Raw genomic sequence first — 12468 nt, 5'->3', positions numbered from 1 at the left:
AGTAAAAAAAAACGTTTTTAACTATGGAATGATCTATGAAGCAAATTAAATGTCTGCATATTGTCATTTCAGATTACATTTCATCAACTAGAAGTGATTATGAACAGAAAAAAATATATTTCTAAATTGCCCAAAGGTGTGTTTTATTGCCTCAGTGATAAACTGATGATTTGTCCACGGTGTAGAAAAGATACAACTCGCAAGTGTAGTTGCAGAAAATGTACAGATGCCGTAGCTGCTGCTTTTATAATTCTTTACTATTTATTAATTCTGGCATTAAATATATATTTACTGTATCTAAATACTAATCCTGACTTTCACAACAAATGATTCAAGCTGGAATCAAGGTGATCAGTTCTTAATAAAATGTGTGCTTTTAAGTGAGGAAGTGGTCAGCATGGAGAAGCCAGAGGTTATACATGATGAGCGTAATACTGCAAACCAATTCAAGAATGATACAGTTATATAGCATTAGGCTCAGAAATTCTTGATAAATTGGAAGGAGTCAAATTCAAAGTGCCTTACACCATAAAAACACAATGGACAGCATTAAACATTAAATTTTGTCAAACGCCATTATCAAAATCATCAAGCCAATATACATCAAATACATTGATCAATGTTCCGGTTATTATGAATGAAAGGCATCTCTAAGCATGTGGATTTTTAGCCCTAAGTTTAAGTAACTGTTTTGGATGTTTTGCCATTTTCTGGAAGTTTGCTCCAGATTAGAAGAGCATAAGAGTTGAATGCTGCTTCTCCATGTTTGGTTATACGGTTCTGAGGATGTTCCCACAGCCAAAATGGACATACAAAAAAATAAAAAATAAGACAGCAAAACGTTCAACCCAGTAACAATAAATGAGCCTATGAAGAACTCAAAGGCAGAAGCTGAGGTTTCTGGATGATTTATCTAACATTGGAAACTAAAGAACCTCATTAAGATACATCCTATGAAGCCCCATATTTATTAAACTATGCTGCAGGTTTGTGGCACCAGCATGGAAGTTCTTAAGAAATCTGAGCTCCATTAACTGGTATAGTGGATCAGAAAAGACACAGCTAGCTTTTGCTTCCTGTGTGCATCAGTGACCCAGTCTGCCACTGCTCCAGACAAAGATAATCAGTGTTATTGGAAATCAACATGCTTCTGATAGCCCAAATCATACCAAACTTTAGCTAACATTAGCTTTTTAGCTAACTTTAACATACACACAGTTTTAACTTGATGGCCAGCCTGTTGAAACTGCAAAATAGAAGTAATTTTAAATTAAATCAACCAACCAGATGGACATTGCAAGACAGTGGTCTTTCCTGACATCTCACAAGGCATATCTCTCACACATTGTTGAATATCAATGAGTGAGGGGTGGGACACACACATTAATAAAAGGCCCGATTGTTGACAATGCCCCGAGTAGGCAGAGGCATGGTTGGAATTGTGCTCCCATCTCAATGCTGCGATTAAGACACTCACTGGTTGCATATCAGCTCTGCTGCTCCAACATCCTCCTCAAAGGCCCATTCTCTCTGGCGGCGTATAGGAGACGGCAAACGTAAAGCAAGAGTCGGAACCTGTGACTGAGCCAGAGGTCGGAGCGACGACAGAGTCGAGTCCAGAGGAACAGACAGTTCCTGCAAGCGAGAACGGAAACGATCAGCCTGAGGAAAGCCGAGAGGAGAGCGAGCCAGAGGAGAATCCAGTTATGAACTTCTTTAAAACACTAGTAAGTGACACCGTGTGAGAATTTAGGTCATGTTTAAACACTGTTGAAATGTCTAGTTGTTTGTATTGTGAAGGAGAGGTGTACTAAACTAAAATCAAGAATCTAGTCTTGTGAAACTGTGAAAAGAAAAATTATGTAAATTGGAGATTGATAAAATATAAATATAAATATATATATATTCTTCTAATAATTACAATCTGAATGTCTGTAAAAGCTCTAACATCACCCTTTGACTGTAAATGAAATTATGATGACTGCCTGATGGAAATCCTACAACAAGCAGCCATTGTATTTCCTCTTCATCATGCTGTCTTTTGGATGCATGGTGTTTTAAAGAGTTACCACCGCCGCAGCCCCATGCTAATCAAGTCTTTGAACATGCGGGAATGTGGTGGCCTTTTGTTCGTCCCATAGGGTGAGCTCACAAGGGAGGCCTGTGCCGCTGGAAGTTGAGATTTGTGCAGATAGTGCGCGGGCAGGCCTACGCCATCTCCGGAGCACAATGGCCGTCACAATGACAGCCCATGTACTGTACGCGCTCTGTCAGAGACCTCAGTGTGCACTCTGTCTGCCTCGGTTAGCTTCCCATAAAGGCTGAATTCATTAAAAAGGCTTTGGTTTTATAGAAATAATAATTAGTTTTGCTAGCTGGTGCAGCATCAACCACATCCTCTGACTGGGAGAGTTTTTGTTTTTTTACGATGCTTCAGAACACATTTACACTTGAAATATTTTTCTGGTTAATTTATTTTCCCATTCTGTTGTATCACASGTTACTCCCACAAAAACACCTAAAAAGGAAACAGCTGCTCCCGATGCCGCAAAAGATCAGGTGAACAGATGTTCAGTGCTGAATTTATTATCGGCCCTCTTTCCTTTTCTTACAAGTGCTGATTATCACACCACATTTCTATTCCCAAAGCTGTTAGAAGTGATTGCAAAATGCAGAGGGCTAATTAGCAAGCTTTCTACCAGTCTGGGGATTTCAGCTGCAAATTATAGTTAGATACAGTATATTTCTATTTTTGGCCCTCCTTTTGAAATAATGATGTCTTGTTTCCTAAAAATGGGGCATATTTGTTACCTGTAGTGGTGCATAATGAGCTTTTTTGCTGATTTTTATTTGCTTCTTTTAACCGTGTATTTCTAACTGCTTCCTTTTTTTGTTGCGAAATAGTCCCAGAAGGAGACCACACCTGCAGAAGCCACCACTGTGAGCATATAACCCATTGCAGCATCTCAACGTTCAAAAGAAACCACTTTCAGAATTTACCTTATGTGGCGATTTTACAAAAAATAAAACTATTTAATCATTTAAAGTAGATAACAATCTAACCTAAGCTTGCTATTAGAAAATATGCTTGTTGGTAAACATCATTGTATTGTTATCTTTGCATCAGTATATCATTTTTCTGTCTTGAATAGTTTGCACAGACATCAGAACAGTCTGCAGCACCCAAAGGAATGCCTGCTCCACCCCCGCCACCCCCAGAGCCTCCCAGACTGGAGACCAAAGGAGAACCAGCTTCCAAAGCTGCAAAGCCAACACAAAAAGAAGAACCAAAAGCTTCTGCAAAAGAACCCGAGTCCGCAAAAGGAAAATCGACAAAAGATGCTCTGAGTAAATTCTTCCGACCAAAGGTAAAGAAACGCGACAAGTTCAGCTGCACTGCATTTTATAATGTAAAAGATGTCGGTACTGATATAAGGCGAGAGGGGTCAAGGAGAAGTGTTTCAGCTAGCAGAGCCAAGCGTACAGAGGTGGTACAGTAGATTATTATGTCCTCACACTGACCATGACTCATCTGGCTCCCAATTGGACAGAAGCTGGTTTGTCTGGGAGTGGCAGAAAGAGGCCAAGTGTTGCATCTTAGCTGACGCAGCAGTTGAGTAAAGTTGCCTCTTTTGTGTAATGAAATGTTTTCAGATGAATTGCAAATAGTGAGCATGAAAATGCTTATCTGGCTAATTTTCAACAAAAAAATCCATCCAGCATCTCCTTTAATCATTTTTATTGCATAAGATGCGTCAGTATAAACTACTGGCTATTAAGTATTATGGTGAATAACCATAAATGCTCATATTCAGATTTCAATCTAGTTGAGCAGATAAAGGAGAAAAGGTTAACGTAAAACTTTTGAAGAAGTTTTACGTTGTTCTGGCATAAAACATAAATGACTCATAACTTAATTATGCTGATCTGATCCGCAAGATTTCAACTTCAGCAACTTCAGAGTCAACCAGTGATTTTGCATCTGTGTTAGGGCAATGCAAATATTGCATGTCTCACTTGTTGTGCAGTCGTTTTACTCCCTGCAGTAGCTTACTTAGTATTAAAATTGCTTATGTGAGAGAAACAGGACAGCTATAAAATTTAACAAAACTGAAAAATTAAAATGATGCAAATAAAATCAAAAATACTGTTAAAATTTTCTTAGTAATGTTTTGTACAATTTTTGCTGACCATTAATTTAGCACAGAGCCTCATTTGTTGATAATAAATGTCTTTACATCAGGCCTTTACCATTTTAAAGATTTTTTGATGTTTGATCTTCAGACATTTTGTTTGATGTGTTTTAGTTGTATTAAAGACCATTAAAGTCACAAATAAATATTTATTCTAAAGAAAAAAAAAAGGATTTTAGTTAAACTTTAATGTCAAAATGTTAAAATTCAGCTCTTCACAATGCCTCTTGCTGTAAATAAATCACCAATCATCAAGTCCCACGCAGATGTCAGCTTTGAAAAATGAAGGCCGGCATTCCAGACACAGGAGACACAGCAGTGAAATTTTGTTGTGCATTAAATTTGTATCATGCATCTCAAAGTCTAAAGGCCAAAACAGATTGAAGGTTTGTTAAAACTCGTCAAAAAATACAATTGGATTACAACCCACTCAGTGACAGACAGTCTGTTCTCCTACTGCTGCTCCACAATGCAACACCACCTAGACATCCTTCTTGGTTTTGTTTTAAATGTAAACATCACGCCAACTGACCGTCCCACAGTGAAATTTATTTGGTCCTTCTAAAGTGTGAATGACTAGAATAAAAACAGATTTTTGCAGTAAAACCTACGACCAACTGATAACGTATTCTCTCAGTCTGCACTTCATCACATCCTCCAGCCACAGCACTCGCTTGCCCTTTCATAAATCAAGTGTTATGGCTCTGTCACTACCTCGTTTCACAAGTAGCGCCAAGAGCAACACGTTTACAAGAAACTTCATGTCACCTTGGTTGTTTTAAAACTCACAGAGACAGCCAGAAGGCACCCAAGTCCCAGCTATTAGTGTTTTGCAAAAGGCATCAAGGAGATCCCTAACAATATTTCTGGTAACATGGGGAAATGTATGTATATGTGTACAAATCCAGATTTACATGAAATAAAAAGGCAGCTAAATACTTTTTTTTAAAATCCTTAATAACAAAGCTTGTATACCTCCCACTCTTTGAGAAATGCAGGATTACTTAGAATGAGAAAAGGAACCATTAACTTAGACCAATAAAATATATTAAGCTCTAATTATAAAAGTGTTTTTCTACGAAGTGTTGAGGCACTGTTCAAATCTCGTGGTCCCACAGGTTACAGCTCGATTGAAAATGAGCATTTGCACCAGGTGTTGTATTCCTATGAATTGGCATCAGGGCCAGAAGTGAAAAATGTTGACGGATACCGGAAAGTGAGCTCTAATGCAGGACTGGATGCAAATTAAGGCACACATATGTCCACATGCACTTAAATTGAAATGCCATTGGCAAAAGTGTCATTTATTGTAAGATAAAGCTTTCTTATCACTTTAATATTTCACTAAACGTAATAATTCCTTCACTGTCCTGCAGACCATCAAGGAGGAAGCACAAGCTATTGAAGTAGAGGTACAGCCAGTTGTAGAAGTACAGGTAACTTAAGAGACTCTGGTATCTATTCATAAAAATCTGTATATTAGAGTGAATGCCTCACTCCGGGTGAAATCATCCTTTAATTAAGGGCATTTTAATTTGTATCTTAATGTAAATGGGTTCAGAACATAAAAACAGTTTTACTCTGCAGGAGACAGCAGTGGAGGCACCAGAGCCTGTTGTAGAAGTGCAGGTAAACAACAAAAAGTTCTCAATTTTGGCTTTTCATTCTCTTTTTGATAGTTGAATAAAATTGTCTTTAAATCTCCATTCTGGTACAAAAGTTATATTACATTTGCATTTGCTTATAAAACTGAATATAAGGTTGAATCTCAGCAAGCTGCTGTGGAAGTGGGCAAGCAAGTTGGAGAAGAGGAGGTAAATATGCAAGATGGCCGCCAGAATGTTAGCTCTTTTCACTCTTTATTTCCATTCTGCAGGCATCTTTGAAATTATTCCAATCAATGTTTTCTCACCGACAACCCCGTTTCCAGAAAACTGCAGTGGTTTAAAGAAATGTAAATGAAACTGAATGTAGTGATTAGAAAATCTGATTGGAGTAAAAGTGAAACAAAAACACCCACACTTGTTTTCTACCCCACTGGAGACGAGTGTGAGAAAATAACGGACAAAATACATGAAGAAAAATTAGAAAACTCCCCGTGAAAAGGTTGAAAAACTTAAATATCTTCAACATTTTATACTTCTGAACATAATACCATGTTGAAAAGCAAAGTCAGCCACAGAATCTTCATAAAATTTCACCAGTCTTCATTAAATCTTAAGCCAGAGTTTAAACCTGGCTGCACATCTGCAGCCAGGTTTTGGACCTGCTGCAGCAAGTCCAAAACTCAGCAGCTTTTGTATTTTTGATGCAAAAACATATTTCATATTTTTCTTTTATTTATTTCTCAGACCCAAATTAAAGGCCAAATTAGATGATGTGTTAAATTTATCTTCTTGTATTTTATTAAAAAGTACAGATGTCTTACTTTTTGGAAAAACACATTTGTTCCCCAAAAATCTTCAACTTTCTTGATGATTCTTTGGAGGTGGAGAATCTCTGTGTCCTCTGAAACTGACATTTTCTATTTTCTGGGATTCCTTCCTACATTGGCTCTTAAAAGCACCAATTCTTGTTGTTGTCATAGCGGATTGTTTGGGTTTCTTTCTTCCTTCAGGAACTTTTTCCTTCCCTCTCCCGTCTTTTCTGATTGGAATTCCTCCTCTCTCCCGTCACAGGTGGCAGCTCCCGCTTTCACTCCGTCAGCTACATTGACGGCCGCGCCCTTGGGTTTGTGTACGTCTCATGACTTGTGTTTTTCCTCTGTGTTGTTTTGACAAAAGAAGGTGGATCCTTCCAAATCTGGCACTCTGGAGGCAGCAGCGAAGCCAGAACCACCTCCACCTGTTCAGGAGGAAAAGAAGCTAACCTCCAAATCATCTTTCATGTTTCTCTTCAAGCCCAAAGTAAGAACTGATTCACGTCAGATCTCCCCTCTCCCCCTTATAATCTTTTAATATGTATAGGTTTGCATTGTGATAAAAATCACCTGTCAGCGAGTAACAGATTGATGTGAACTTGAGGTACTGTTAGATACCATGACCACAAAAGTCCAAGCAGCCTCCACAAGTGGAGTTCGACTCCTCAAGAAATCAACTGGCCTGGTAAATAGAATCATCTCTTGTGTGAATAGATGCATTATTAACCAGAATAATGCCATCTCAGATTAAAACGTGCTCTAAACAGCTTATTTGCCCGAAGCGTCTCTCCGTTTGCTGTCATATTCAAAAATCATAACAATTTCTCAGAGCGTGTGTGCTCATCTTTCATAATGCAAGCTGTGTCCTAACAGCAGGGTGTGCATCTTAATGTCGGTTCAAATGTCGCCTTGGAGTTCAAACTCCGAGCAGCAATAACAGCCACTTTACTCTAAACTCATCCTGGAGCAGAACAGCTAAACTTTATGCTTCTCTTTTAGGCTGCCGACCCCAAAAAGACGACTCCAACCCCGCCCTCTCCCGCAGAGTCGCCCCAGCCTGCTAAAGCTAAGGAGGAACCTAAAGCTGTGGCCAAGTCAGAGGCAGTAGTAGATAGCAAGCCGGCGGCAGCCGCCTCTCCGGCTGGAGACGATGCAGCGAGTCAGGCCAAAAAACTGGAGAAGAGGAACTCCATCCAGCTGTTCTTCAAAAACCTGGTGAGAGGAGCTTCATTTTTCACCCAGATCTTGTTAAAGCAGCAGCTTAGCTCTAGTGACATGTTTAAATTATGTGCAACTTGCTTCTATTTAATTCAGTTTATTTATATAGTGTCAATTCACAATATGTGTCATTTAAGGCAAGTCACAGGAAAAAAATGTCAATTCAATTATCCAGTTATTCATACATTGATAGGTACATAATTTAGTAGTAAAAAAATATATATATACAAAACTTTTCTATTGAAGTCAGTGGTATCCAAACTTTCTGCATTGGGCTCCAAAACCTTGCAAATCTAAACTACTGGTGGGTTAAAAAATTTATTAAATTAAAAACACAAAATTATTGTGATTTTTAAATTTTATTTAGTTTTACCTACTTAACAATAAACACGCTTTTGTTTAATCTGTATATCATTAAAAATCCAAGACATCAAAAGCACTTTATATGATCATAAAAAGAAAAAAAAAGATCATTTCAAAAATGTTCAGGTCATCAATTGTTTTCTATTTTGTTTGCCAAATTTTTATTTCACTAAATTTGTCATCAGAGGCTAAACAGAAACATTTCAGGGGACACAAAAGGTCCCCGGGCCACACTTTGGACACCCTGATCTACAGAAGCCTGGCAAATTTTTTGAACTCGTTGACTTGCAGCATTCACTTCCCTTTAAGTTGCATGTTTGTAGTTATAGATAAAAGAAAGTATACCCTATTTCAGTCAGGACATGATCCTAACTGAAACGATAATCTTTACCGTTTTAGAAAATTATTGAGATCTACTCAAAAGTGCTGAGAGTCAAGTAGCAGATTTCATAGCGTTATTGGAACAAAACTAATTTACTGCTAAGATTGGATTTAAATTTAATTTGGTTAAATTAATTGGGTAAGAGCTATAAGGTAATTTCCAATTAGTTCAGTAAGAGACAAAAAAACAAGAATTACATCTTTGACAGAGTTCATGATCAGGCAATATTAAAAGACTGAAAAAATGAGGACAGGAAGTGCTAATACAAAGCAATAAACTATCAAAATACATGCTATGTGGCTTGACCCAAACTGGGTCATCAACAGGACATTGATTTCAAACAGATGGCTGAAAAAGACGTGAACCAAGGTGCTGCAACAGCCTCGTTAAAACCACATCCCAAACTGACAGAAATGCTGCTGAGACCCTCAGAGAGCTGCGCAGAAACAAACATCTGCAAACGTCCAAGAAATGAAGGCGCAACATAAATAATAACAGGCCAACATTTCTCTGCAATAATATGAGAGAAAATAAGTCAGTGAGAAACCAACTATTGTTTTTTCTGATAAAGTTAATTCTGCAGGCTAATGAATCGGATATTTCTGGGTTTTTCCACATGCAGATTTTCTATTTTTGCTTCCTCTTTTTAAAAAAAACAAAACAATACACATGTGGAATCTGTTCTGTGGTAAAAATCAGATGCACATTATTGTTTCCTAAAATATGAAATCTTGGGAGTTAACAGAAGCTGTAATTTATTTTTTACCATGTGTGCATTTGCCTCATGTGATTAACATTCTTCATTCTAATTTTTACTCCCCACTAGATGGCAGCAGCCACTTGTTATATTATTGGAGGTTCAGGCCCGGCCCTGCTGAGAACAAAGCCGATTAGCACTTCATGCCACTTCATGTCTCTCAACTTTCAGTTTTACACCCAGCAGTGGTTTAGTACAACTATGGTAACATAAAGTGAACATACTTCACATTGTTGTCAGTTACATTTTTTTTCCTCTCATAGACAAGCTCCTGGCAAGGCAGTTTAAGGAAATAGTGGTAAAAGAGGTCATTTCCTGTGGTTAAATATAGTTGTGCAGACAGTTTTACAGTGAACAAGAATTTACTGTTTTCTCCCGTCTTATTTATAGGGTCAGAAACGCCACTCTACAGATGCTGGGGTCCAGACAGAACCAGCGACTGCTGCTACAACGTCTGAGAAAACCAAATGAACCCTTTAAGTTTCCCTGTACAGAACCCCCCCGGCTGTCCCCTCCCCCTCTTTCTAGCTCTTACTTTGTCTTTGTGTCTGTCATATTTTGTCATCATCATATTAACTACTTTTTTAGATGTTGCAATATGAAAAGGAGTGCTTTTAAAAAGGATTCAGGAAAGAATCGCATGTGGGTAGATGAAGAAAAGGAGACATGGTGCCTATAAAATACTCTGCCCAACCCACTAAAATGGCAAGTTTATAGTGATGTAAAAAAAAAAAAAATCAAACCAGTACAAAACACTTCAGATCTTTTCCCACCTTTAACACTAAATATAAGTTGTGCATCTCTGATCAAAGACAAACCAAAGTATCTTAAAGCAAAATAATAATAATAATAATAATTAAGTTGTACGCTTCTTTCTAACAAGGTTTGTGCTACTTCCAGACTCAGTATTAGCCAGGACATGCCTCCCATCATGTAACACACCTCTGATTAACTCAGATATAATTCAGCTGCTCTGTTCCTGACATTTGTTTAGTCACAGCTTCCAGTAACAGTCACGCTCTGCTGGGAGGTTCGCATTCATCAGAACAATCTCATTCTTAAAAATAATTTCTGAGGCACTAGATCTACCATGGAATGAAGTTGTTGTGGTATATGGCATATTTGAGGACAGTCAATCCATCAGTATCAATTTGATGAAAATGTTGTGTAACACAGATAGTACTAAGAATTGGACATCCCTCCAAGACTGATAAAAAGACAAAACTGACCAGGTTCATAGCAACATTAAATGAGCTGCAGGAATTTCTGTCAAGTACAACCTACAGTAATACAGCAATCTCATATGTGGCCAGATGGAAGGCTTTATTATGAAGAAAAAACATCCAAGTCTGGCTAAAAGTTCCAAAAAAAACACTTCACGTTTCCTGAAAGTGTGCAGGAAACTATCACCAAGCAGAACACCATCCACAGTGAGGCATGGTGGTGACAGCATCATGCTCTGGGACTGTTTTTTTTCAACTGGAACTAGGGAGTTATGAACAGTTCCACAAATTACTTAATGATGGATCCAAACCTTCAGGGTTCTGGTGACAAAAATGAGGAGGAACTTTTCTGAACTAATCAATTTACCACCAACAGAACAAATAAAAAGTATGAAAATGAGCAAACTTATGCAATATTTTAGGTTCCTTATTTGTATTTATCCTCCCCATAAAAATATGCCTGTTTATATTTCATTTGAGTTGTGGTTTCACTAAAGGTGGGAACATATCTGACATTAATTATCTGAGTTTCCTTTCTTTTTTACATCGCCCAAACCTGGCATTTTGATATGGTTTGCAGGCTTTTTACATTCACCTCACGGCAACGTGAAACCAAGATATTATGGCAACTTCACTGAAATTTATATTTTTGATCATAAAAATACATTGAGTAGTGCAGCAGTGTGAGTGAAATCTTTTCTACAAACTTTTAGGCCTAATCTGACTTTTCCGTGTTTCTGTTCTAACATACTGGGCTTTTGCAATATATGGTCATGTGTTTTGCTTTTAGTATCTAATTCCTGTGCTAAAATTGAAGGGGCGATGCCGTGTGGGTTATGTTATGACATCCAGGCACTTCTGGTACTGGAGTGGTTCCAACAAAATTGAAATGAAAGCTATTTAGAAATACTGAGAAAAAAATCAACACCTCATTTAAACAGCATGTACAAGCGCAAATATAAATATATGCTAGCATTGAAATACTGTGTCATACATGAAATCACAATCTTCTTTTTTCCCTTGGCATCTTATTGTAAATATCAATGTTAACAAATACACTGGGGATGGCAAAGTCTCGTCCACATCTGTCCTTTTGCATCCTGTCATTTAGTCTAAGCCTTATTATGGTGTTCGTCATTTGTGTTTGTCACATGTACAATTAACTCGCTTTTGATTGCTTCCATGCATGTGTAACTTCTGTCATCTCAGAGACAATAAACACGTTCACCCTTCACTCTTCTCCTGCCGCTTTTACTATGAAGAAACTTTAAAAGGAATTCCAAGGTGTTGCTGGAAAGTCAACAGTTGTGAGTCAGCAGGTTTGGCAGAAACCCAGACAAACGAGCTGTAGCACAAGTGTCAGAGAATACTGAGGGAAAACTGAAAGTATTGCAATACCGTGCCAAACTTCTGAGTAATCCACAATTTCTTTATGGCTTCAACAGAGTAATACCAAGTGTGCCGTCTTAAATCTGAATCATGATCACTAATTCTACAGGTTTTTCAAAGTTTGACTTTGGATGTTTTAAGCCCAGTTTCTTTTCATTTTACATGTTGATTGTGTTTCTTTTCTTTCTTAAATTGCTTAAAGCTGACCTATGCAAACAGCATCCCACAGTTATTGGCCTTTGGCAAAGATGTGCAAAATGTTTAAAACTAAATCGGCGTTGAAACAGAAACATAATCTGACACACAAAACAAAAATATGTATGAAAAATGTGACAGTTAATATGACAGAAAGTGTTTGTGTCTGGTGAATCGTTTCTGTGTGGATTTTATCACATAGCTTTGATCACTATCTTGCTCAAACAAGCAAAATGTTCTTATTTTTATTTTCTGGCAAAAACCATCAGATTGTTATTTAAAATAATGCCATGCACCACCTAGCATGATTCCTGTGACCTTTGGAGGAG

General features: G+C 37.7%; 1 protein-coding gene across 5 annotated transcripts in view; it reads left to right on the top strand.

Moving 5' to 3' along the window:
* The window catches only part of bcas1 (brain enriched myelin associated protein 1), a 13591-nt gene extending 1802 nt beyond the window's left edge, over positions 1-11789 (top strand). Inside the window, exons 5-15 of one of the 5 annotated variants that reach the window (XM_017305972.1) lie at positions 1545-1727; positions 2500-2559; positions 2905-2940; positions 3153-3368; positions 5570-5629; positions 5781-5822; positions 5954-6007; positions 6977-7099; positions 7217-7297; positions 7612-7827; positions 9723-11789. In XM_017305972.1, coding sequence (XP_017161461.1) covers positions 1545-1727; positions 2500-2559; positions 2905-2940; positions 3153-3368; positions 5570-5629; positions 5781-5822; positions 5954-6007; positions 6977-7099; positions 7217-7297; positions 7612-7827; positions 9723-9803 — 1152 coding nt within the window. In that variant the 3' untranslated portion in view covers positions 9804-11789. The remainder of the gene's footprint in view (positions 1-1544; positions 1728-2499; positions 2560-2904; positions 2941-3152; positions 3369-5569; positions 5630-5780; positions 5823-5953; positions 6008-6976; positions 7100-7216; positions 7298-7611; positions 7828-9722) is intronic. The other 4 variants (XM_017305973.1, XM_017305974.1, XM_017305975.1 and 1 more) reach the window with 4 other exon arrangements.
* The last annotated feature ends 679 nt before the right edge of the window (positions 11790-12468 follow it).

This window comes from Poecilia reticulata, linkage group LG7 (assembly GCF_000633615.1).
Source record: "Poecilia reticulata strain Guanapo linkage group LG7, Guppy_female_1.0+MT, whole genome shotgun sequence".
Classification (NCBI taxonomy): domain Eukaryota; kingdom Metazoa; phylum Chordata; class Actinopteri; order Cyprinodontiformes; family Poeciliidae; genus Poecilia; species Poecilia reticulata.
Note: the sequence above shows the minus strand (reverse complement) of the source record. Positions and strands in the feature narration are given on the sequence as shown.